General features: G+C 38.4%; 1 protein-coding gene across 1 annotated transcript in view; it reads left to right on the top strand.

The window, feature by feature from the left end:
* Positions 1–24,966, top strand: part of LOC127626532 (SH3 and cysteine-rich domain-containing protein 2-like) — a 71,008-nt gene extending 46,042 nt beyond the window's left edge. The window contains exons 5-11 of the mRNA XM_052102398.1: positions 755–867; positions 2,095–2,164; positions 4,065–4,114; positions 7,661–7,749; positions 11,199–11,250; positions 17,182–17,319; positions 24,529–24,966. Of these exons, the coding sequence (XP_051958358.1) occupies positions 755–867; positions 2,095–2,164; positions 4,065–4,114; positions 7,661–7,749; positions 11,199–11,250; positions 17,182–17,319; positions 24,529–24,627 (611 nt within the window). The 3' untranslated portion in view covers positions 24,628–24,966. The remainder of the gene's footprint in view (positions 1–754; positions 868–2,094; positions 2,165–4,064; positions 4,115–7,660; positions 7,750–11,198; positions 11,251–17,181; positions 17,320–24,528) is intronic.
* The last annotated feature ends 2,279 nt before the right edge of the window (positions 24,967–27,245 follow it).

Raw genomic sequence — 27,245 nt, 5'->3', positions numbered from 1 at the left:
AAAAAGAAAGCCCAGATGGGACTTGTGACAGAAATCAAGTACTTTGCAGCCTCTGTAATACACAATTTAAAACCAATAAAACTTAGAACGAAAAGTTGTTTGCAAACGCTTTTAATGAGCAGTTCAAAGCAGCGCTTGATGCCCTGAATCATGAATGCGGCTACACAATTGCTGTAGAAAAGCGGATAGACACAGCACAATGTCAGCACTTTTAAACTCTGACATTGTTTAAATATTTATATTTATTAAATTTATATTTAGCTGAAGTTGCAAAAAGCTGATTTTTGAACCATTTTGTTTTAGATAAATTCAATTTATTATCAAAATTGGTGTATGTTAAATGCCACTATAGAGTCAAACCTTTACTGTGTTCTAAGTGCTTCAACTGGCCAGAAATGTTTTTAATATGACATTTTAATGTGTGTGAGTGTGTGTTTGTGTGTGTGTGAGCGTGTATTTATCACTTTGTGGGGACCAAATGTCCCCATAAGGATAGTAAAACCCGAAATGTTTGACCTTGTGGGGACATTTTGTCGGTCCCCATGAGGAAAACAGCTTATAAATCATACTAAATTATGTTTTTTGAAAATGTAAAAATGCAGAAAGTTTTCTGTGAGGGTTAGGTTTAGGGGTAGGGTTAGGTTTAGGGGATAGAATATAAAGTTTGTACAGTATAAAAACCATTATGTCTATGGAAAGTCCCCATAAAACTTGGAAACACAACGTGTGTGTGTGTGTGTGTGTGTGTGTGTAGATCAGGGTAAGAGTGCTGTGGACCCGGTGTATGAAGCATTACGATACGGAACATCTCTTGCGCACATGAGTCGATCCAACTTTGGAAGTATCTCAGAATCGCCGTGTCACCAGGTAATAACATTGTCTTGTCATTTTATAGTGTTTTCACTGCTTCCTACTCACTGAGCATGGAATATCTGTTGAATATTGATAACATTTTGTTCATATGAAATATCCTTCAACATCATCAAACACAGAAAATAATCATTGTTAATCAGATTACAGTTTTCTTTCTTCTTGATTACTGAAGAGATTACTTTTCATTTTATTGTCATTTGTTTCATTTAATATTTAGTCCTTTACATTTATATAAATGATTTCCAAAGTGCAAGTTTGGAGCAGAAGAAAAATAAATAAACCTTGTGTAAATTTACGCTAAGCTAAAATGTTATTTCTCGCCATTTTACAAGCACATGTTACCAGACACGATCATATTTCTTATCAAGAAAATTCACATTAGATCATAACTTCTTTTTTCTAGTAAGACCTTTGATATTAGGGCAAAAATCATATTCTTGATGAGTATTTATATATATTTTTTCTGTAAAAATATCTAAAAATCCTCAATTCAATTTGCTTTAGAAACAACACTGCATAAGATATTTGGGTTTTTCAGAGAATGTATTTTTAAAATGTGTATTTTGTCTTACTGTACTAGTGGATTGTTTTTTTGTCAAAACAAGTGAAAAAATCTTCCAGTGCTGAAGAAGTAATCCAAAGTATTAAGAATACGTTACTGACCTTGAGTAATCTAACGGAATATGTTACAAATGACCAGCATGTATTCTATAATCTGTAATGGAATACATTTCAAAAGTAACCCTCCGAATCCTGGGTATCGATGTATACGCCTTTTAAGTATAGTCCACTATGTAGAGCACTATTGGTTGATTGGAACACATCTAGGGTGTAATTCTTTTATGAAAAAATAACAAAACACATGCTTTCAACAATAAACATTGTTTCAAAGCAGCTTTTCTGAAAATCATGGGAGTATAATCGTTTCATAATAACAAAAACTGTAAATGTACATCATTAAATAGATATTGAAATATTTATTAAAATATAAACCATTATTTCATCAGATATTTTCATTAAAAATAACTTTATCGTTATGTACACCATAACTGTGATATAAGATTTTGGTCATACCCTATTGACCCAGCTCTTTTTCGATGTATTGTGATATGGGATGCGCTAATTTTAATCTCACATACTATTTAGGAAGGATAGTATGTGAATTGTGATGCACAGTTTATCTGCTGTAGGTATTAAGAGTCTCTCTCTCTCTTGTAACAGGGTAAAGGAGTAGGAGAGAGTTTAGAAAGTCAAACTATCACTGAAGAGGAGTGTGTTGCTGATGCTGAAGGTGAGTTTCACACAGATGAGTAAACATACTGTATAACTTAAGTGTATCTGACCTACACTGGACAGCACAGGTCAATGTATTACTTTTGTCCGAATTTCACACTTGAATTATCTTTGGTTTGAATTTCTGAAATGCACTTCATAAAGTATTACACAGAAAGGTAAAAAAATATATATTTGTTTAAAATGTATATTGATTTACATTAAAGGTTATGATGCTTGCTTTGAATATAAAGGCAGCAATAGGCAATAGAGAGTGACCATAGAAGTTCAAATGTTAATACTTAAGCATAGAATTAAGACTGAAAGACCAAACAATTATAATTTCACATAATAACAACATTGTAAAATACATTATGAACATGGTTTTCTTAAGGAAAAATAATTGTGCACTTGTGAATTAAATGTACTGTATATACATGCAAGAAAGCATGCATATAACATGATATACAGTTAGTTCCGGTTCTCGAATCTGATTGGACGAGAGACGTTCCATGAGCACTGATGGTCTCACACCATCAGCACTCAGACGCTTCAATGTGTGTATCACTCCGCTTGTGTTTGTGGGGTTCTAAACTAAAGAGTAAGAGTAGTGCATATGTGTTAAGAGCTACTGTATAAGTGTCACTAACATTATTTATTTTATTTTTGACATTACATATGTTAGCCAGCAGCTGGTGGCAAAATATATTTTTTGTGTGTAATATGAGCCAATTGGTGACGTAAAGTGAATCTGTTAGTCATTGTTTACATAGAACTGCGCTCCGTGATCGCTGTATTACTAATACATTCCCAAAGCTAGGAAATAGCTTTAAATGGCTTTAAACGGACAACTTCAGGATTAAGGCTCATGCTGAGAGACATAACAGACTGATTTATTACAGAAGTGCTTACCTTTTATCAGAGTTTCCACATTGGATACATACTGTTTAAAATCACTGTTTCTATAGTGAATGACTCTTGCGCACAGTCTACCATGAAATAGAGAGGAATACCCCGCTTCCACTGAAAAAGCTGACAGCATCTCTGATTGGGTGTGGCAACAGGCGATCGCACACACTCCATCTCTCTCTCTCTCTCTGACATTTTTTTATTACTAACTGGGGCTTGGACAAGCAATAGCAGAGTCTGATCTGTCACGTAATAAAGTAGTTCCATGCACAAATGCGTTTTTATGACCGTACTCAATTTTTCCTCATTGTTTTAAATTCACTTGTTCATTGAACTGTTGTATGTAAGCAATATCCCACACGCAATCATGCTATATGGCCCTACATCAGCACTGCTGAGTGCCAAATGTAATCACAGCAGTGCTGATTTAGGGCCATGGAGCGTGTGTGATCACCTGTTGTCACTCCCAAGCAGAGATACTGTCAGCTTTCTGAAGATCAGCTTTCTCAGTGGAAAAATAGCCATTCAACGGGGGTTTTTCTTTCCTATTTCGCGATAGCAGGTGTGCAAGAGTCAATCATTATAGAAACCACAATGTCCTCTGCCATTTTAAACAGCACCCATTGTGTAATTATTCAGTCTCTTGTGTCTCCCAGCTGTGATGAGCCATAATGCTGAAGTTGTTAGTTTAAAACCATTTAAAGCTGACTAACATATGTAATAAAAAAAAGACAAACCATAGCTCTTAACACATATACACTACTCTTACACTTTAGTTTAGAAGGGCATGAACACAAGCATAGTGATACACACAGTGAACCCTCTGAGTGCTGATGGTGTCGGACCACAAGTGCTCATAGAACGTCTCTCGTCCAATCAGATTCGAGGACTGGAACTATGAAACTGTTATGTGTATATGTGTGTGTATATATATATATATATATATATATATATACATAAATATGATTTTTGTGAATAACAAAATTACAAAAATAACTCTTTCTCTTTAGCTGTCTCTCTAGCTGACAGTGAAATATCAGAGGATAGAGTCAGTTTAAAGGTGAGTGGTTGCAGTACTTCTTTATTATTAATTACAATAGGGTGTGCATTATTTTTCAATAATTCAATGGTCCGTTGCCAGTTATTGCATATATATATATATACTGGCAGCCAAAAGTTTGGAATAATGTACAGATTTTGCTCTTATGGAAAGAAATTGGTACTTTTATTCACCAAAGTGGCATTCAACTGATCACAATGTATAGTGAGGAGATTAATAACGTGAAAAATGACTATTACAATTTGAAAAAAAAAAAAATTCTCATCAGAAAATCCTCCATGTGCAACAATGACAGCTTTTCAGATCCTTGGCATTCTAGCTGTCAGTTTGTCCAGATACTCAGGTGACATTTCACTCCACACTTCCTGTAGCACTTGCCATAGATGTGACTGTCTTGTCGAGCACTTCTCACACACCTTAAAGTCTAACTGATCCCACAAAAACTCAATGGGGTTAAGATCCATAACACTCTTTTCCAATTATCTGTTGTCCAATGTCTGTGTTTCTTTGTCCACTCTAACCTTTTCTTTTAGTTTTTCTGTTTCAAAAGTGCCTTTTTCTTGGCAATTCTTCCCATAAGTCCTACACCCCTGAGTCTTCTCTTTACTCTTGTACAGAAAACTGGTGTTGAGCGGGTAGAATTCAATGAAGCTGTCAGCAGAGGTCGTGAGGCATCTATTTCTCAAACAAGAGACTCTGATGTACTTCTCCTCTTGTTTAGTTGTACATCTGGTCTTCCACATCTCTTTATGTCCTTGTTAGAAGTTGTCCTTTTTCTTTGAAGACTGTAGTGTACAACTTAATCAAAACAATGACTGACTGATGAGTTTCTAGAGAAAGCTGTTTATTCTTTGCTATTTTTGACCTAATATTGACCTTAATAGCATACTATGGCAACTCAAAATCAAATACAAAGACAATGTTAAGCTTAATTTAACTAACTAAATAGCTTTCAACTCTGTTTGATGTAATGGCAAGTGATTTTCTAGCACCAAATGAACAATTTAACATGATTACTCAAGGATAAGGAAAATGGTATTTGGTATAATGTATAAATGGTAAAGGTATAATGATCTATCTGATCAAAAATGACTTTTTTTTCAAATAGCGATGGTGGTGTTTTTTACATCAGTAATGTCCTGACTATACTTTGTGATCACTGGAATGCCACTTTGGAGAATTAAAGTACGAATTTCCTTCCGAAACAGCATCTGTACATTATTCCAAACTTTTGGTCACCAGTATATATATATATATATATGCAGCTTTTTTTTTATTATTTTGACCAGTTGTCATTTTCTGCAAATAAGTGCTCTTTATGACAATAGTTTTATTTGGAATTTGCGAGAAATGTTTACAGTACTTTATAGAATATAACAAAAATGTTTTTACTCAAACACATACCTATAAATAGTAAATCCAGAGAAACTGATGATTTTGCTGTGGTCTCTTGATTTTTTTCCAGAGCTGTGTATATATATATATATATATATATATGCACACACACACACACACACACACACACACACACACACACACACACACACTAATGAGCCAAAACATTATGACCACTTGACTAATATGCTTTTGGTCCTCCGCGTGCTGTGAAAACAGTGTCGACCCACCGAGGCATGGACTCTACAAGATCCCTGAAGGTGTCCTGTGGTATCTGGCACCAAGACATTAGCAGCAGATCCTTCAAGTCCTGTAAGATGCGAAAGTGGAACCGCTGTGGACCGGACTTGTTGGTCCAGCACATCCCATAGATGCTCAATCGGATTTAGATCTGGGGAATTTGGAGGTCAGGAAAACACCTTGAACTCTTCATTATGTTCCTCAAACCATTCCTGAACAATGTGTGAAGTGTGGCAGGGTGCTTTATCCTGCTGAAAGAGGCCACTGCCATCAGGGTATATCATTGCCATGAAAGGGTGTACCTGGTCTGCAATAATGTTTAGATAGGGGAATGGATGGACCCAGGGTTTCCCAGCAGAACATTGCCCAGAGCACCACACTATCTCCACCGGCTTGTCGTCTTCCCACAGTGCATCCTGGTGCCATAACTTTCCTAGGTAAACAGCGCACATGTGCACAGCGTGATGTAAAAGAAAACGCATCTCGTCTCATGGGCACTCTGAACGGTCAGCGGGTACGCAGCCCCATAAACGCAGGGTTCTATGCACTGTGAGTTGTGACATATTCCTCCCGTAACTATCATTAAAAGTTTCTGACTTGTGCCACAGTAGACCGTCTGTTGGTTCGGACCAGACAGGACAACCATTATTGCCCTCGCATATCGACGAGTCCTCAAACCATTCCCGAACAATGTATGCAGGGTGCATTATCCTGCTGAATGAGGCCACTGCCATCAGGGATTACCATTAGCACGAAGGGTATGAAGCGATGTTTAGGACATCCACATGAATGGCCAGACCTAGGGTTTACCCAGCAGAACATTTCCCAGAGCATCACACTCCCTCCACTGGCTTGTTGTCTTCCCACAGTGCATCCTGGTGCCATAACTTTCCCAGGTAAACAGCGCACACGTCCACGGCCGTCCACGTGATGTAAAAGATAACATGACTCATCAGACCAGACGACCTACTTCCACCGCTCCAAGGTCTAGTTCCACCACCCGCACCCATTGTAGGCACATTCGACAGTGGACAGTGGTCATCATGGGCACTCTGACCGGTCTATGGCTACACAGCCCCATACACAGCAGGGTGCAGCCACTGGAAAATTTTCGATGACTTGTGCCACAGAAGACTGTCTGTCAGTTCGGACCAGAAGGGATAGCCTTCGTTGCCCTCGGGCATCCATGAGCATTTGGCGCCTAACACCCTGTCGCCGGTTTGTGGTTTGTCCGTCCTCGGACCACTGTCGGTAGGTACTTGCCACTGCTGACTGGGAGCACCCCACAAGCCCTGCCATTTCAGAGATGCTTTGACCCAGTTGTCTGGCCATAACAATTTGGCCCTTGTCAAAGTGGTTCAGGTCTTTACTCCTTCACATTTCTCCTGCATTCAATATGACATTTTGCCTTGTTAGGAGATGATCAATGTAATTTGCTTCAAATGAGAGTGGTCAAAATGTTTTGGCTCATCAGTGTATAATATATATATATATATATATATATATATAAAATCTCCATAGATTTTTCTTGGCCCTAAATTGGCCCTCAGTTCAGTTCTTGTCACACTATTTTCTGTTTCATACTCATAATTATTATATCTGTCTCTTTTCCTCCATCCTGCTTTCATTTCTCTTATCAAACTCTCTAAAACAACTTTCCATTTTTTCTCTTTTTAGTTTCTGTGAATGAAGGTTTTGACTTGTTGTGCCTCATAATTCATGTGAATTTCATTTTGCACATCCCTACAAAGACAGTGTCACCTTGTGATCCTCATGCATATTTATCATCAAACATTCAACCAACAAGCTGCCATGAAAATGTCCTAAAAGCTTGACAAAAGGACTCAAGGGAAGGATATTGAATGGTGTGTATCTTTACTCTTTTCACCTTATTTGTTTGTGTATGTACAGGCCCCTAAACGCATTGAAGTGCACTCCATACACACGTACGTGGTGTTGTACAAGTTCCTTCCTCAAGAGAAACACGACCTGGAGCTACAGTGAGTGACCCACTGTGTGTTTATACAGTATTTGGACATATAAGCCACAATTCAAACCCGAGCATGACTGCTGTGTGTATTATTAATTTTTCCTTCTTTTTTGATTTGTAACTAATAGCACCTAGCTATTAGCAAATGCAGTATTTTCCGTAAAAATGTATGTCCGCATATGTGGATAGTGGTACAAAGTTGTGAAATTTTAAATAGTACCAAGTTGGGGTCTGTGTATCTCAGCGAGTATTGATGCTGACTATCACACCTGGAGTCGAGAGTTCGAATCCAGGGCATGCTGAGTGACTTCTGCCAGGTCTCCTAAGCAACCAAATTGGCCCGGTTGCTAGGGAGGGTAGAGTCACATGGGGTAACCTCCTTGTGGTGGTGATTAGTGGTTCTCTCAATGGGGCGTGTGGTGAGTTGTGTGTGGATCGTGGAGAGCAGCACGAGGCTCCACATGCTGCGAGTCTCCGCGGTGCCATGCACAACGAATCACATGATAAGATGCCGGATTGACGGTCTCAGTAGCGGAAGCAACTGAGATTTGTCCTCCGCCACCCGGATTGAGGTGAGTAACCGCGCCATCTTGAGGACGTACTAAGTAGTGGGATATGGGCATTCCAAATTGGGGGATAAAAAAAAGAAAGATAAATGATATCGAGCTATAGAAAGTCAGATTGTTTTCATCAAATTGTTTATTATGTTTCCAGGAGTGTTGGTTATTCATGTTTTAGAGACTTTACAGACATTACATCAGAAATTAGCATAAATAATTCTGATTCATAGTAATGTCCAGCATCATCAAATCACTGCCAACCATGTTAAAATAAAACAATACATTATAAATTGTGAATCTATGTACTGATTATCATTGTCCCATGTCTGCCAAACATGTTGAGTGATCCAAACATCATCTGCAGCCTGAAACTGAACTATTGATAGGAAGTTTGGATTGAATGCACTTAGCTACATAAGAGCTATAGGATGCTCCCTTGCTCCCTATTTAGTGAATGACTTAACCTTCAGTTTTCTGTCTGTCTGCACTGATCTCATTACAGTTCGAAATGCACCTTATTTTCATCCTAAATCCATATAAATCCTTTTTCAGTTATTGGATGACCTCGTTTATTCTCAGTGTGAAAATGTGCAGTAAATGTTGGAATGCATTTACTGATGAATAGAACATATTGTACCGAGATAACAAAATAAAATATAACAAAATGTATATTAAAATGAAGCGAAATGACCCACAGATGTGTTCATGTTGAAAGTTATTCAAAATAACTATCATGTTTTCTCATCTTTTGAGGGAATAATGACACAAAATCAACGTATGTGGACATCAAGTTTATCAGAGAAAAGCTCTGTATCTGTAAGCAGTATTTGCTTGCAGATGATTATCTAATGCATTCAGATATTCAATAAGACTGATGCATGGTGTGTAGTGTGTATGTGCAGTTATTGTTTCCTGACTGTGTCTTGTATCTGTCAGTGTCAGTTTACACTGCAGTAGTGAATTCTGATGATGATGCATTAAGTGAGACTCATGTTTTTCCCAGTGGATTTAATCCAGCAGGTTTTAGTCAGAACCAGTCGCCCTTTGGAGTATATTCATGTCAGCAGTAGGCAGATTATCCTGCCGGAAGTTATATAATTAAACCCCTGCTGAACAGACCAACCCAACCCAAAGCTTTTGAGGCAACAGTAGCTCCTGTCCTATTTAAAGCAGTCATATTGTATTATACATATTATTTTATTTACCGTTATGATGTTATTGTTGTTGCACCAAATTTAGTTTTTAATGATCATTTTCTGCCCTCTCTCTGACCCTTACAATTTAATGAGTCATTTCTTTGCTGCTGTACCTTCAAGACTTCTATGTAAATGCCCTTTTTGCATGTGAAATTTGCTACAAGCCGTAGGTATGCTTTTGAGTAGCCTCTTTGCAAAGTTGCATTACATTGTGACAGACTCAAAAAAAACAATCTCTGTAGAAATGGGCTGCTCAAAATGTTAAGATCAGACTGATAAAAATTTTTTTTAAAAAATCAACCGCTTGTTTCTAACTTTGGAATTGGCCTGATGGATGTGCAAAGTGGCTGGCGCGACAGACAGAAACAGCACAAAAAATGACTTTACCGCAATTTACTCTTATTATTAGTTCTTCTGGTGTTAAGGAACATTTAGGGCTTTTCACACTTAAAATCGTTAACCCCGTGTCATTCTAAACATCGGGTAAACGGAATCTTGGGTTGTCCTGTTTCATACTTACGGTTTCAATAACTTCATGGTTACTGTCATAACCTCTGTTCCCTGATGGAGGGAACGAGGCGTTGTGTCGATGTATTGAAACTAGGGGTCACTCTAGTGTCACTACATCGACACATCATTGAGTGAGTGACAGAAGGGGAACCATGATTGTTCGAATAACAGCTTGCAACGGACACGCAACCTGTCAATGAAGCTCAAAACAAAACAAATCAGCTTTGTTTTGTCTTTCATCTTCTGAAATATGCCTTGAAAATGAGCAAAACTGCATAAGATATATATTTTCTTTTTCAAAGAGTGTATTTTCTTACTTTAGTTACTGAAGCTAACAGAATATGTTAAAAAATTACATTTTACAGTATGTAATTTGTAATCTGTAGTGGAATACTTTTTAAAAGTAACCTTCCCAACCCTGATGTGGCATGAATCTAAACCCTGTCCCCTATAAACTAAATACTACTGTAAACAGGGTTGATCAAATGTTTAGTGATCTACTTAAACCCCATTCAGAACACATGACCACATGTAAATACTAATGTGTACAGGACAAGAGTGAAACACCTCCTACTCGCCTTGTCCCAAATGAACCCCTTAGCCCTTGTCCGAATCCGTTGAAGCAATGCCAGGTAAAAGTCAATTGTGAAGCTTGTTTCACTGAGGCCTCGACCGAAGGGCATTTTGAAGGCACATAGTGGCCACAAAGGAGGCACTCAAGAGGACCCTTCTGAAATCTACAATGGGACACCTTACGGTCTCATGCTTTTCACTGTCATCGCCAATTAGCAAGTGCACATAAAATGACATGCACATGACATAGAAAAAGAATGCAAGGATTAAAAAGTGAAGCTTTGTGACGCAACCAAAAGTTGAGGAAATCTTTGCTGCAACGCACTTTGATGTAGGCAACTACACATTTTAGAGAGACTGGTCCAGTTGTGCGTTCATTAACACAATTTGCTGTATTCCAACTTTCTTTTTTTTAAATGACACAGCACTTTTCACATCCTAAAAATGGAACTGGTGCATTCCTATCCATCAAACTCAGTCAGAGCTTCCGCTAGTGTGCAAGCACCCTTAATAGTAGGCGCAAATGACAATGTGTCTCTGCTGACTACTTGGGATTGGATCACTCAAGACAGATGTTACTTGGTCTAATTATTTTATATCTGTATCTCTCACTGTCTCAGGCCAGGTGATCGTGTTCAGGTGACAGATGACTCGAATGAGGATTGGTGGAAGGTGAGTCAAGATTCTCCAGCACTAACTGATTCCTCTCTCACAGACTGACATTCATTGGTTCATGTAGAGTGATTGGACTGTGGCCAGGTCCCATAGTTTTTCAGCGAGCTGTGCTGCAGTATTTGATAAGAGCACAGTCATTTCATTAAACATTCATGAGCTTTCTCCTTCTGTAGTGGCAGTCAGGCCTTGAGTGCATGCCATCACATGGTTGAATGAATACATGAGACTTAGAGTCACATGAGAGATAGAGCCGCTTAGACACACACACATTATGTTACATAAATACAGACAAATTGCACATTTACACAGAGTGTGGCATTGTAGGAATATTCATCTACAGCATCTCTGACATGCTGTTGATTACCACAGAAAATACATTTGTTTTGAAACTGTAGACTTATACTACGTTACCATGAGACTATTGTGATAGAATCACTTAATAACCTTGTGTGCGTAAACTCTTGTCATGACCATAAAAAGCCAGTAACTTTTGCATAGAATACGCAAGGATCCGTAATGTACTGTTTACTAACAGGAATAACATCATGTAACAACAAAAGAAGTTTTAAGCTCAAACTTATGATTTATAAAACTTTACAGCTCAAATAATAAACATTTGTATTAAATAATGAATTGAAGTGATTTAACAAACATGCTAGCTTTACATTTACTGTATGCTTTAAACCCTCTGGTACACTTGCCCCATCAACTTCCTTTGTAAATGAATAACTATAAAGACAAATTTTGTCTGTTTTTAGAAACTGACATATTAAGAGAAGTATTTGACAGCATTTCCCAGATCTTAAGTTTAAACTGTGACAGTGTTTCAAGTCATGTTAGTTCCAGCCAAGCTTTTCCTTATCCTTTCATATCAAGAAGAGAACCAGTATACTGTATTAAGATGTGCACAAAAGGATAAGCTCTTTAAACAAGATGTCTGTCACACTTCTAGTGAAAGCCTTTTTCCTTAAAATCATGATGCATAAAGTGATGCATGAGAAATGACAATGTCACTTCATCCTTAAAGGAACAGTTCACCCAAAAATGAAAATTCTCTCATTATTCACTTACCCAGATGTGTATGACAGTCTTTCTTCAGTAAAACACAAAAAAATTAAGAATTTTGGAAGATAGAGCTCTGTCAGGTCCTATAATAGAAGGACAGGGGTGCCAGCACTTTGACGGTCCATAAATACTATTTAGGCAGCATAAAAGTAATCCATACGACTCCAGTCGATCAATGAAAATCTTCTGAAGCATATCAATATGTTTGTGTAAAAAATAAATCAATAATTAAAAAGCACTTCCTGCCCACATCTGACACGAATTGTGAATTTGGAAGCAGCGGTTATTTACAACAGAAGTACAAAAGTCATGCGAGAATTCTGCCATTTCAAACTGCATCAGGGCCCTGGATAAAAGCACCGATTAAGTTAAAAATGTTTTCATTATTGACTTGTTTCATACACAAACCTATCGATTCGCTTCAGATGGCCTAACCCGACTGGAGTCGTTTGGATTAATTTTATGCTGCCTAAATATGATTTTTGGACCATCAAAGTGCTGGCACCCATTTACTTGCATTATAAGGACCTGACAGAGCTCTGTCTTCTTCTAAAAAATCTTTATTTGTGTTCTACTGAAGAAAGACAGTCATACACATCGGGGATGGCATCAGGGTAAATGAATGATCATATAAGAGATCATTTTCATTTTTGGGTGATTTATTCCTTTAACTATGAATTAAACCTAGTTCCTTATCCATTTTATGTCATTTTTAATCAAAGAAAACATCTAGGTTACGTTTGTAACCTCAGTTCCCTGATGGAGCGAACGAGACCTTGTGTCGAATGAAGCAACACTAGGGGTCTTTCTTGAAAGCCTTGCATATCTCTGAACTTGAGAAAAGGCCAATGAGAAATTGTAAGACAGAATTTACATGTCCCTCCCCCGGACATACAGGAATCTAAAAGGAGCGAATCACATGTCTGTCCATTCAGATTTTTTCTTTGGAGCTTAGCGGTTGTGTGATCATCGAGCCGCAGTCACTTACTGTTCCACTCATCTCTATAGAGTGTATGCTGTTGTATCTAGCGCATATCAGCGGCTTTCTTCTTCTCTGCAGTGAAGCTTTGACCGTGGGCGCTTCAACAGCGCTTCTAAAAGAGAATATTTTCTTAAAATAATTACATTTCTCTAAAAGAGAAATACACAGCGCCATTGAACGTCCTTTTCAGGTCTTTATAAAATGCCCTTCCGACCCTGTGTAGTTCATGGATGCTGATGCCCAGATGGCCGACATGCTTACCCAGGCAGCCGTCAGCTTGGGGTTGGACTGGAACCCTCCATCCTCCCCACAGCCTTCACGGCTAGACGATTGGTTCACAGTCACGCCCCAGACACCCCCCCACGGTTCCTTTCTTCATGGACGTGCATTATGAGCTGATGAGGTCGTGGAAGACACCTTTCACTGCCCGCAACCGACCTCCGCGCTCATCCGCTCTCACTACCCTCAACGGTGGGGTGGCCCACGGGTACTCGGATGTCCCACAGGTGGACAGAGCGGTTGCGATCCACCTGTGTCCCGAGAATGCCTATGGGCGGACCCGCGTCTCCCTTGGGCAGTCCCCACTGCCCCCCGGTTGCCATGTTTGTAGCAACTCCTCCCTCGCAGCAGGTAGGATCTACAACCGCACCATTCCCACTTGTGGCCTGAAAATCCATGTGACGAATTCTGCTTCTCTTTACCTCCCTCCAGCCTGGGCAGGTGGTGATCTCCGCAGGGTCTTTTCCCCCTAAAAGAATATGAGTTGGAACGCCTTCCCCGATGCGTGTGATAGCGTTACGATGGCCCCAGCCGCTTAAGCTTTATGCGAGAAACATAGAGAGAGAAAAGGCGTGGCAGGCGCGGCCTGCTCCCATGCTTGGCATGTCTTATGGGTGTCGGGAACTTAAAGTTTATGGTGATTTTTATGGGCTTTGGGGAAGGGTATGTGCAGTCTGACGCAGCCTGTCGCCTTGGCACACAACTGCCTGCCCGCTCCTGCATCAGCACCACATGTACACGGTTCAGCACATGGCGTGATTGAATTGGGACCCCTAGTTTTGCTTCATTCGACACAGTATCGAAGTGAGCGACAGTCGGGGAACGTCTAGGTTACTGTTGTAACGAGACGTTGTGTCCGCCCGGCCACGATGCTGATCCTAGCCACTGTTATGGCCGAAACCTTATTCTCGGCTCCTCAGTGCAAAACCTGAATGGACAGATGCATGATTCCCTCTTTTTATAGCCGTATGTCCGGGGGAGGGACATGCAAATTCTGTCTGCCAATATCTCATTGGCCTTTTCTCAAATTCAGAGATATGCAAGGCTCTCAAGAAAGACCCCTAGTGTCGCTTCATTCGACACAACGTCTCGTTCGCTCCATCAGGGAACAGAGGTTACAACAGTAACCTAGACGTTTTCTTTTATTAAAAATTACATAAAATTTATAAGATTTTTTTAAGATTCCACACAATTTGTAAGTCACTAATCAAATTGGTGGCATTAACCAGGTTAACTCTTTTTGTACAAAAGGTTAGGTTTCTGCTTTCATTGAAGCATGCACAGAATATGCTCTGTAGAACATTAACAAATCTTGCTGGATAACTTAATCATTGGGTTTTGTACAACTTTTCACTCAAATGCACATATATACTGTGGAAAGAAAAAGTATGTGAACCCTTTAGAATTAGCTGGTTTTCTGCATTTAAATGTGATCTCATCTTCATCAAAGTCACTACTATAGACAAAATACAATACATTTTCTTGCCACTGTACATACATACATGGGGATTTGAAATTGTAACAATGTTTTCACTTAAAGGGATAGTTAACCCAAAAATGAAAATCCTCTCATGATTTTACCCAGATGTGTATGTGTTATGGGTGCGGGAAGCAGGAGAAGGCAGACGGGTGGTTAGGATCCAAATGTGGTTTATTTCAAAATAACAAATAAGCAAAACACAAAGAAAAGTCCACGAGGGGAAAAACTAACTCAAACACAAAAGAACACACAGCGGGTAGAACAGACAGCGAAACATCCACGAAGGGTAGGGTAAACCTCGAACCACAAAGGAAAGGGAAAACAACAGGGTTTAAGTAGACAGACACGGTAATAACAAAATCACGAACAGGTGCGGACAATAACACAGTGCAGGCAGTGATGAGGGCCGGGAAACATGGGAAATGTAGTTTCTTACATGGACAGTAAAACATGGGGCGGACAACAAGGAAAATGTGACATGGAACGTGACACGTGATATGTGAAACAGAAAACACGGGGCAGACAACACGGGATCGTAACAGTATGACTTTCCTTCATCAGTGTATCTTTGAAGAAAATTCTGAAGAAAATCAATAGGTTTGTGCAAGAAACAAATTGATGGGGGCTCAGTGACGCTGACTATCACCCCTGGAGTCCCAAGTTCAAATCCAGGGTGTGCTGAGTGACTCAAGCCAGGTCTCCTAAGCAACCAAATTGGCCCAGTTGCTAGGGAGGGTAGAGTCACATGAGGTAACCTCCTTGTGGTCGCTATGAGGGGTTCTCGCTCTCAATAGGGCGTGTGGTAAGTTGTGTGTGGATCGCGGAGAGTAGCATGACTCTCCACATGCGGTGAGTCTCTGCGGTGTCATGCACAATGAGCCATGTCATAAGATGCGCAGATTGACGGTCTCAGAAGGCAACAGAGGCAAAGACAACCACGAGGACATACTAAATAGTGGGAATTGGGCAATCCAAATGAGGATAAAAAAAGAAACAAATCGCTGATTAAAACTTTATTAACTTTAAAAAATGCTTCCTGCCAGCAGTCGATGCTGCTGTCGCGTGACATAAGCATAATGGCGCATTCACGCAAGACGCCAGAAGCCCGCGCTTTGTTTACAAATGAGGAACAAACCTCACGAGAGTTATGCCGGGTTCACACATCCTCCGTGAGCAGGGCGTGAGCGAGGGTTGATGGGCGCGTTTTTGTTTCGGTGCCCATATTAACAAATGACACTGTTTACACTGCAAGCGTGAGTCGAGAGGTGACGCATCCCAGAATCGCCCCAGGACCCCATAGATAACTTTATTTTCTGTGCAGAGGCGTTGCTTTTTCTCGCTTATGCGCTTCTCGTGCCTCTCTCATGCCACGCCACATGGAGGATGTGTGAACCCGGATTACTTTAATATTAATATTTAGGCAGCATTAGACTATCACACCTGGGAGCCTGATGGCACCCATTCACTGGCATTTTATGAACAAACTGAGCTGAAATCGGCTTGTAAAAATCTTCATTTCGGTTCTGCTGAAGAAGGAAAGTCATACACATCTGGGATGGGTTACAGGTGAGTAAATCATAAGAGAATTTTCATTTTTGGGTGAACTATCACTTTAATCTGCACATAGTTGAGCATCTGCCACAGCAAAGATCATAATCCAATTGATTCGATTACGATCATAACAGTAAACAGAAAAGTGTGCAATAATAAATAGGATTTACTTTAAGCTGAAGTATGATTTCTGCATCAGTAACACTATACTGTAGTTGACTTGAGAAAATATTTTAACATCCAAAATATGAAACAGATAGTCAAACCCCAAGCCAGAAATTGACATCAGGCCACTCAAACCAATGGAGCAATTTTTTTAAGCACCATAGAGTCACAGTATTTACACAGTATTTTAACATCCAAGCATTGCACATTTTACCTTTCAGCACTGAAATAGTGCCAGTCTGCATGAGAAGATCAGTCGTGCTGCTTTCATCCTTTTATTCTTTAATGAGAAGCTGTTATGTTGCTCAGTCACTTTAATTCTGAAGCCCTGGAGAAACATGGGTGAGGTTTTAGATGGATGTTGCTATGGTGACTGACTTCATACATGCTTGTGTGTGTGTTGTAGGGTAAATGTCGTGATAAAGTCGGCTTTTTCCCAGCTAACTTTGTGCAAAGAGTCCGTCCTGGAGAGAGGGTGTGGAGGGTGACTCAGAGTTACCATGGTAACAAAGACAAAGGACAGATGACCATCAAAGAGTTTCAGGTGAATTGACAAATAAACACACATACACACACACACACACACACACACACACGTACAGAAATACACATGCACACAAAATAGCTCTGTTAAAAATCCTAGTGTGGTGATACCTAGGCAGCATTTTAAGGCATCAAGATGCTCCTGATGCAAAGTCTCTTCCACAAGATAGAAAGCAATACGTTGATTTGGCCAAATTATAAAGCAACATTGCATATATCCTTCTCAGAGAAGACAATCAATTTTAAATACATCATAAATCAATTTCATTCAATACTCAAAAGTATCCAGAAAATTCTCATTACTGCTATATGTACTGTTTTACCCAATATATGTGTGTGCTATGTATTTGTATGCTCATTAGAGTATCTCGTCATAAACTTAGCAACATGCTAACATCAAACTATTGAAATCTATTGTGGGTTGTGTCTCTTAGCATTTTGAAGGTACTATAGCTGCATATGTAGACTGTCCCACACTAAAACCATAGGATAGGAAAAAAAGAGTTAAATTAGGGTCGTAACACAACAAATGTCATTTCTACAACGTCTTAAATTGCCATTTAGAGATAGTTTAACATTATGGAGAGAAAATTGCATGCACTAAATTCATAGCTAGCATTTTTTTAATCCTATACTTCATGAATGGTAGCTCAGCTGGTAGAACATTGCACTAGCAACACCGAGATCATGGATTTGATTCCCAGGGCATACATTGTTAATTTTTTATCTCCTAAAGACATGAATTGTACTTTTGCAATATATGTTATTAAATCATGAGCATTCACATTAAAATGAAGACTACAGTCATATCAGTAACTTTATAAAAGCTGTTTTCCGCACATGGGGGCTGCCATGTTAGAATCACATGACCAGCTAGAACACTACTCAATTAATCTCAGTAACAGTCCTGTTATTGGACACTTTCACTCATTGAGTAAAGTAATCATGACTGACTGTGAATACTACATTTCTACAATGACATCTGAAACTGAAAACTATTGATTTTAAATGATGCTGCATCCAAACCACTAGGTGTCAGTGTAAGTCCAAGATGACACAATGAGAAACGTTACACCTTTAAATGCACTGTATGTTGTTTTGGATAAAAGCATCTGCCAAATGCATAAATGTAAATGCGCTTCTTGTATAATTTGACAAAACTAGAGCTTGAAATGCTGCACAATAAAAAATATTATTTTCACAAGTGATATTTAACATGATTTTTATATTTTTGCTTCACACATAATATCTCATATCAAGCATGGTCTGCACTGACACAGTTGACTCTTTGGTCTACATTAACTTTTAAATAACTGTGTTAAAAAAGTGTACACTTTTACTGCGTATTTTTTTACTTGTTTTTTTAGGAAATATATAAAGATACATTTATTCGACTAAATTTTGTAACGTTTATGCTTATAACAAGAAAAACCTATATGCCATGGGGTAAGATTTTAATGTTTTTTATTTTTCTTACCCTTTTGGCAAATAGTTCTATTTCCTTTGCTCTTGAATGGCAAAGAGCACTTCTGGGTGGAACACCTTCATTTCTCCCTTCTTGCAGAGAACCTACTGCAAAAGCTGTCACCTTGTGGCATGTTGATGACGTGGCCGCCTATAAATACCCATTGCACTCATCATCACTTCCTATTTTGTCTTCTCACCTAATGCTTAGGACCTGCAGGGGTCTGAATGCTGCCATTAAAGGGTCATGAAACTCCCCTAGTTCAGTCCCAATGTTTTGCACCTCAGACTGAAATAAGACTGTCGAAATGGGCTGGAAAATATGTAAATATGTGGGCAGGTATCAGGGCTGTTTCTAGCTATAAGTGGTATAAGTGGCCGCTTAGGTCCCCTGAGCCACCAGGGGGCCCCGCAAAGCAAAGTAGTTTTTTAGGATTTTGCATAGGGCTCGCCATAAGCTAAGAAAAGTCCCTGTTGGGTATTGTGGGCGGGAAGGGGGAAAACGGGAGGGGGACAAGAGCTACTTCCAAAAACACATAAACAAAGATGGCTGAACCTCACATTTTGAGTGGCGATGAAAACAAAATAGTTTGGGGCTGTATATTAATCATGGGACAAAAGTGTTAAGAATAAATACGATAGAACAGTTTGCAGATCTGCCAAAAAGATTTGGATGCTTTGTTCAAATACGATAGAACAGCACACAGAGCAGACATTACCATCAAAACCAGGACTGCTTTGAGACTTTATGTTCATTTGTTGATATTTCTTACAAGGGGTGTTTCATGTTTAGTAAAAGTTCAGCTCTACTGACAATATTTGTGGCATAATATTTATTACCACAGAAAATAGTTTCCACTCATCCCTTTATTTCTAAAGAAAATTATTTTTGTGCAAGGGTCTGATACACAAAACATATACAAAGTAAAGCCACAATACTTGAGCATAATGCGTGTTAACATGACTCTAGTGTGATAAAATTGCTTACTTACCTTGTCTGTATCAAGTTATTCAGTATTTCAACTATATTGTCATGTCGACGTATCGCCAAAAAAACATGTTGGCATCAATCATGGGAACTTGATATAAAATAGACCAAAAATAGAGTTGATATGACGTTGAGTTTTCAGTTTTAATCATTGTCTTTTTTAACAAGCCATTGTGTTATCCTGTTTATGATCAGATGCACAGCAAGAAGATGCTTTTGGCGCTGTTCGTCCAACAAACATGCTCGCTTCGGTGAGGTTCTGGACTGTGGTCCATACTGATGAGTGATTTCAATCTTATCATGTCCATGATCCGACACATGGAGAATAAGCGATGGAATCAGTTCTAAATATATCAGTATATTTTAATAATAAATATATAAAAAGCCAAAAAAAAAATGTTTTATATATTATTATAGTTTTTTTTTACAGGATGTCTTGGAACTTGCACTTGCAATTTCCTAGACATTTCTGGGGGGGAATGGCCCTAGCCCTCACCCTCCGATCCAAAGAGATCCGGGCTCTTCGCTGGCCATGGCAGAACACTGACATTCCTGTCTTGCAGGAAATCACTCACAGAAGGAGCAGTATGACTGGTGGCATTGTCATGTGGGAGGGTCATGTCAGGATGAGCCTGCAGGAAGGGTACAACATGAGGGAGGAGGATGTCTTCCCTGTAACGCACACTGTTGAGATTGCCTGTAATGACAACAAGCTCAGTCCGATGAAGCTGTGACACACCGCCCTAGACCATGACAGACCACCAAAATCACCTCCAAATTGATCCTGCTCCAGAGTACAGGCCCCGGTGTAACTCTCAATCCTTTGACGATAAATGCTTGTGCGATCATCACCCCTGGTGAGACAAAACTGTGACTAGTCAGTGAAGAGCACTTTTTGCCAGTCCTGTCTGGTCCAGCAAAGGTGGGATTGCGCCCATAGGCAACATTATTGCTGGTGATGTCTGGTAAGGACCTGCCTTACAACAGGCCTACAAGCCCTCAGTCCAGCCTGTTGCGGACAGTCTGAGCATTGATGGAGGTATTGTGCGTTCCTGGTGTAACTCAGGCAGTTGTTGTTGCCATCCTGTACAGGTGTTGTTACATGTGGTCAGCTGTCCTTCCTGTCTCCCTGTAGTGCTGTCTTAGGCGTCTCACAATACGGACATTGCAATTTATTGCCCTGGCAACATCTGCAGTCCTCATGCCTGCATGCAGCAAGCCAACCCTGGGCATCTTTCTTTTGGTGTTTTAGAAGTCAGTAGAAAGGTCTCTATAGTGTCCTCAGTTTTTATAACTGTGATCTTAATTGTCTACCGTCTGTCAGCTGTTAGTGTCTTAACGACCGTTCCACAGGTGCATGTTCATTAATTGTTTATGGTTCATTGAGCAAGCATGGAAAACATTGTTTAAACCAATTATAATAAAGATCTGTTAAGTTATTTAGATTTTTACAAAATTATCTTTAAAATATAGTGTCCTGAAAAAGGGACGTTTTTAGGGGAGTTTACATATTATCGACACTTAGAAAAAGAAAAAATATAGTTGCTGGTAATGTGCATTTAAAAGGGCTAGAAATAGCATTTTAGCTTTGCATAAAGCTAAATGTTCACATTACCACATTAACCACAAGGTTAAATCTTTCTGCTGCTCCAAACTATAAAACTACACACAGATTTCTTCTTATCATGTGATGTGATGTGGATTCTCGATTAGGCTCTCAAAAGGAAAGTTCCTCAATGATGTCATCCTCCTTTTCACTCTTAACAGTGTGAAAGTGCCCTCTGTCTGCTCATATGAATGTAACATATTTTAAAAAAGTGTTTTACCGCTGTTCAAACGTTTCATGGATCGCATCATTTATATGGATTCTTCCCCCCAACTGAATAGACTAAATATTAAATGAAACAAATTACAATAAAATGCAAAGTAATCTCTTCAATAATCACAATACTTTTTGAATATAACTGTATTGTTTACCAATGATTTAAATTGTAACTGTAGTGGAATACAGTTACTAAGATTTTGAATTTTAAATATGTAATCCTGTTACATGTACTCTATTACTTCCCAAACATGGCTGTATCCCTGCAATTTTCAGGCCTTTCCTTGCAAAACTGGGTGAGCATGTTCTTCCTAAACTGCCCAAAACAACCTGTCCCCAGTGAAGATGCACAAAAAATACATACTCATTTCAATGCCTTAGCTATGGTGTACTGGTGATTCCAGTCTTGTACCGCACTCCCCACCTTTAAGTGAGCCTCATTTTATGGATGTCAGCTTGGTATTTCCTGTACCAGGTGATGTCACAACCGTTGTCCAAGCTGCCTAGGCATCGAAAATCTTAAGCAGGCTTTGGAAGACTTGTGCATTCACTGCAGCACAGTGCCCCAAGGAATGCAAACCACTCGCATATACATACATTGTATTCCACTCAGTAGCTCTCTGACGGTCTTCCGCCAGTCATAGAACCATGGTTACATACTTTACCAGCAAATTTTATACTCTGTTTTCTAAAGCCTGTGCATCATTTACATAATAAAAATTTAGCTAAAAATCCTGTTGTCTGCACTGTACTAGATGACTGCTGCCACCTAGTGGATGTTTCTGAACATTTCTTGATGGTGTGTGTGTGTGTGTGTGTGTATGAGTGTGTGTGTGTGTGTGTGTGTGTGTGTGTGTGTGTGTGTGTGTGTGTGTGTGTGAGCGTGTGTGTGTGTGTGTGTGTGTGTGAGCGTGTGTGTGTGTGTGTGTGTGTGTGTGTGTGTGTGTGTGTGTATTTATCACTTTGTGGGGACCAAATGTCCCCATAAGGATAGTAAAACCCGAAATTTTTGACCTTGTGGGGACATTTTGTTGGTCCCCATGAGGAAAACAGCTTATAAATCATACTAAATTATGTTTTTGAAAATGTAAAAATACAGAATGTTTTCTGTGAGGGTTAGGTTTAGGGGTAGGGTTAGGTTTAGGGGATAGAATATAAAGTTTGTACAGTATAAAAACCATTATGTCTATGGAAAGTCCCCATAAAACATGGAAACCAAACATGTGTGTGTGTGTGTGTGTGTGTGTGTGTGTGTGTGTGTGTGTGTGTGTGTGTGTGTGTGTGTGGCGTGTATTTATCACTTTGTGGGGACCAAATGTCCCCATAAGGATAGTAAAACCCGAAATTTTTTGACCTTGTGGGGACATTTTGTTGGTCCCCATGAGGAAAACAGCTTATAAATCATACTAAATTATGTTTTTTGAAAATGTAAAAATACAGAATGTTTTCTGTGAGGGTTAGGTTTAGGGGTAGGGTTAGGTTTAGGGGATAGAATATAAAGTTTGTACAGTATAAAAACCATTATGTCTATGGAAAGTCCCCATAAAACATGGAAACCAAACATGTGTGTGTGTGTGTGTGTGTGTGTGTGTGTGTGTGTGTGTGTGTGTGTGTGTGTGTGTGAGCGTGTATTTATCACTTTGTGGGGACCAAATGTCCCCATAAGGATAGTAAAACCCGAAATTTTTGACCTTGTGGGGACATTTTGTCGGTCCCCATGAGGAAAACAGCTTATAAATCATACTAAATTATGTTTTTTGAAAATGTAAAAATGCAGAAAGTTTTCTGTGAGGGTTAGGTTTAGGGGTAGGGTTAGGTTTAGGGGATAGAATATAAAGTTTGTACAGTATAAAAACCATTATGTCTATGGAAAGTCCCCATAAAACATGGAAACACAAACATGTGTGTGTGTGTGTGTGTGTGTGTGTGTGTGTGTGTGTGTGTGTGTGTGTGTGTGTGTGTGTGTGTGTGTGATACCATCACCATTACATTACATTCATGCCCACCACAAAAAAAAACTTTTTTGAAAATTCTGACATATAGTTTTTATAAAATATATTTAAAATGTGAACTAAAATGTCTGTGTACTTTCATATATGCAGTCTGCTCTGTCATTTTCAAGATCTCATTATTTTACATTACAAGCTATTATGATGTCATCTTACCATAAATTCTTGAGACCAGTGAAAAACGTTTTACAGTATGTCTTTTTTAAATGTGAATATAGTCGTCATTTTTATTTGTATAGCGCACAAAACTCCATAATAGTTTTCCAGTGTTTATCTTATATACAAATATAAAATACAAAGATTTTAGATGAACTGTAAGATTAATGACTAATGTCTTTGAAGTTCAACCTGGATTATCTGTATATAGTGATAGTAGGGTTTGTGCACAAAATACATATGATAAAATTAGTTTATTGAAAAAAAAATATTTTATTAATATTGTATTTGATGTGCTGAATTGAACTGTGATACATTTCAATCCATATCAAGGAGAGGAAGTCATGGACAAACTCTCAAACATTTGGTATCTCTGAAAATCCCAGAGAGTACCTCTAGATTTACCACTGTAGCATGTATGTTAAGAAAAACTTAATAATTAATGTCCTACACAAGGTGGAGGATAATGACCTCTAAAGCCTAATGTATTAAATATGATACATTAAAAGAATATGTCAAAAATATGTTTTTTTTTTGCAGTGTAAAATAATTTTCACACAATAAATATTGAAAAACATTAGCAATTATTTTAAAATAATTGTATATTTTAAGATTCAAAATCTTGGACAAGGGTAAAACTATCAAATCTATACCTAAAAGGCATTTGAAAAGTAGCCGAAATAAAGCCCAAGGCAGTTTTAATGTGACCTACAAAAGAATTCAACCCCTGAGACATAAGTTGACGAAAAACATGTTTTTTCTCTCAAACAGATCTGTGTTGGTAAAGGAGAAGAGAATGATGGTTTCCTGAAGTTGAGCAGTAGTAAGAAGCGTGGTCTGGTTCCCCAAAGGTGTTTGGAGGAGATATGAGGCCTGTTTTTGTACGTCCTGAACGGGAAACGTGAGAGAACATATGGAATGAATCTGCTTCACCTCTCCATGTGTAACACACTGCAGCAACTGATCAAGCATGCATCCCCACACACACACGCTTTACCTGTAGAGCACCAGATACCAGAAACCTGCGGTGAGACATGCAGGAGATCAGCAGGGAAACAGAAGTTCATGCGACTTTGCATGGCCTGCATTCCGACCTCTGAACTCTTATAGATGTAAACAAGAGGACAGCGTGAACCCGAAATGGACAGACAGACAGACAGACAGACAGACAGACAGACAGACAGACAGATAGCTAGATAGATAGATAGATAGACAGACAGACAGACAGACAGACAGACAGACAGACAGACAGACAGACAGACAGCTAGATAGATAGATAGACAGACAGACAGACAGACAGACAGACTGACAGACAGACAGACAGACAGACAGACAGCTAGACAGACAGACAGACAGACAGACAGACAGACAGACAGACAGACAGATAGATAGATAGATAGATAGATAGATAGATAGATAGATAGATAGATAGATAGATAGATAGATAGATAGATAGATAGATAGCACCCCCTGTGGTAACACTGAGAATGCAACGCATACTTGTGATGTATTTTGAATTGTGTTCTGACCAGTGTTGGGTAAATTACTTAATTAAAGTAATCTATTACATATTACAAATTATTTCCATAACATAACTTCCCTAAAATTTGAATTAGATTACTTTACTAATTACTAGGTTGCAAAAGTAAACACATTACAAGTTACTTTCTAAAACACTTTTCAGATAAGTTTGTTTTCTAAATAATGTCTAAAAAATTTAATTTTCTAAAATAATTATATAGTAATGTCTATAATAATATATATCAAACACCTTTCAGCTGTCACAGAAATGCAAACAGATGAACGTAGTTCATTTTTTAAATGTATTATACATAAATAATGATAATAATAATAATATTGTACATGTAAATGTAATTAAAAAGTAATCTGATAATGTACTAAAATGCAATCTGATTACAAGAATTTAAAATGTAATACATTACACAATGTTTTGACTTAAAAAGTAACTCGATTACAGTAAATAATTGCTATGTAATCAGATTACACCCAACTCTGGTTCTGGCACATTTTGAACGCAGTGAAATCGAGCTTGCGTTGCTAGAAGCATTTGCATTGATGTACTGGTGTAGAGTATGTTTCTGACCTTAGAGTCACTGTATGGATTGTTTGGTTGCATTGTGTTCTACATAATTAAAAAACAATAAAAACAGAAAAGCATGCAATAGTTTGATGAATGAAAAGCTTGTGTGGACTATTGTCTTTATACTATAATGAAGCAATGCAAAACTTCTCTTTCATTTTTTCATTATGAAAAACATAGTGATTATGAATACATTATTCATAGTATATTCAAAAATAATTGTCTTCCTTTTCATTTTTTCACTTGTTTATTCTCTCTTTCTCGCACACACACTTCTCTCTCTCTTGCTCTGTCGAATAATAAGCACAGTAAGGCACTTGTCCAGTTGTGTTCATTGTAATGTTGGGAGCAGAGTGAGATGACACTATTGAGGAGTCTGTTTTGAGTGTTGTTGACGTCTCCTCTCAACACTCAGCACAAAGCACATGCCTTATGTCAAGAGTATGAGATATAGATGAACTTAACATGCACTACAATAAGAAACCTCAAACACACACAGCAAATATGTAGCAAGCATTTGAACAATAGTTTTTAATTCATAGATATTCTGTGTTTCATGTGTGCATGTCTTATTTTACTGTTTATGTCCATTATTTTGTGTGCATTGTCAATAGTATTGCTATTTGTATAGCAGTTTAATCTGCTTTGAACTGGCAATAATGATTTGATGTTTTTCTTTAGAAGATAATATCAGTTTGACTTGTTAAAATGATAAGATCATTGAGATATGAACCAAAATCACTGTGGCTTTGGAGGTATTTATTTATTTGTCTGTTTTATTCTATTATTTATTGTGATTTATTGTTCAATTAAATAAGCTCTACCAGAGCACCATATCATGTATTCGCTGAGAAAGTTTTACATGTATAGTTCATGTTTGATGTGCTACAGCACTCAAGAAAAAAACAAAATAGTTTATTGGGTTGGTACATAAGATTAAATATGTATTGACATTTGATGTGTCACTAATTATTGTGTCTTCTGATGAAACTGAGAATTTTATGTTAAATATATTGCTGGTTGAAATTTCTGATGTAAAATATTGTACATCTTTGATGAAGCACTAAAACTCGGCATGTACTGTAGTTTGGGTTGATGTTTGAAAGAAGCAGTGATAATAGGTTTACTCTGTAATGCTGGACACACTTTTTTCTGTATGCATGAAAATGATCAAATCTACTGATCACACTTTAATAAAAAATAAAAAAAACATTTTAAAGTTGCAACTTTACTCCCAATGCTGTCGACTTTGTTGTCAATCAGTATGTTCAGTTATTCCGCCCTGTTTGACACTAAGTACTCAGCGTTGCACTGGGTTCTTCCCTGTCCAATGGCAAGAAGAAAATTTGGAGCTGTTAACACAGAGCCGAATTCTCAGTTGTCTTCG

The sequence above is a fragment of the Xyrauchen texanus genome, chromosome 33 (genome assembly GCF_025860055.1).
Source record: "Xyrauchen texanus isolate HMW12.3.18 chromosome 33, RBS_HiC_50CHRs, whole genome shotgun sequence".
Taxonomy (NCBI): Eukaryota; Metazoa; Chordata; class Actinopteri; order Cypriniformes; family Catostomidae; genus Xyrauchen; species Xyrauchen texanus.
This window is presented reverse-complemented; position numbering and strand designations above follow the sequence as displayed.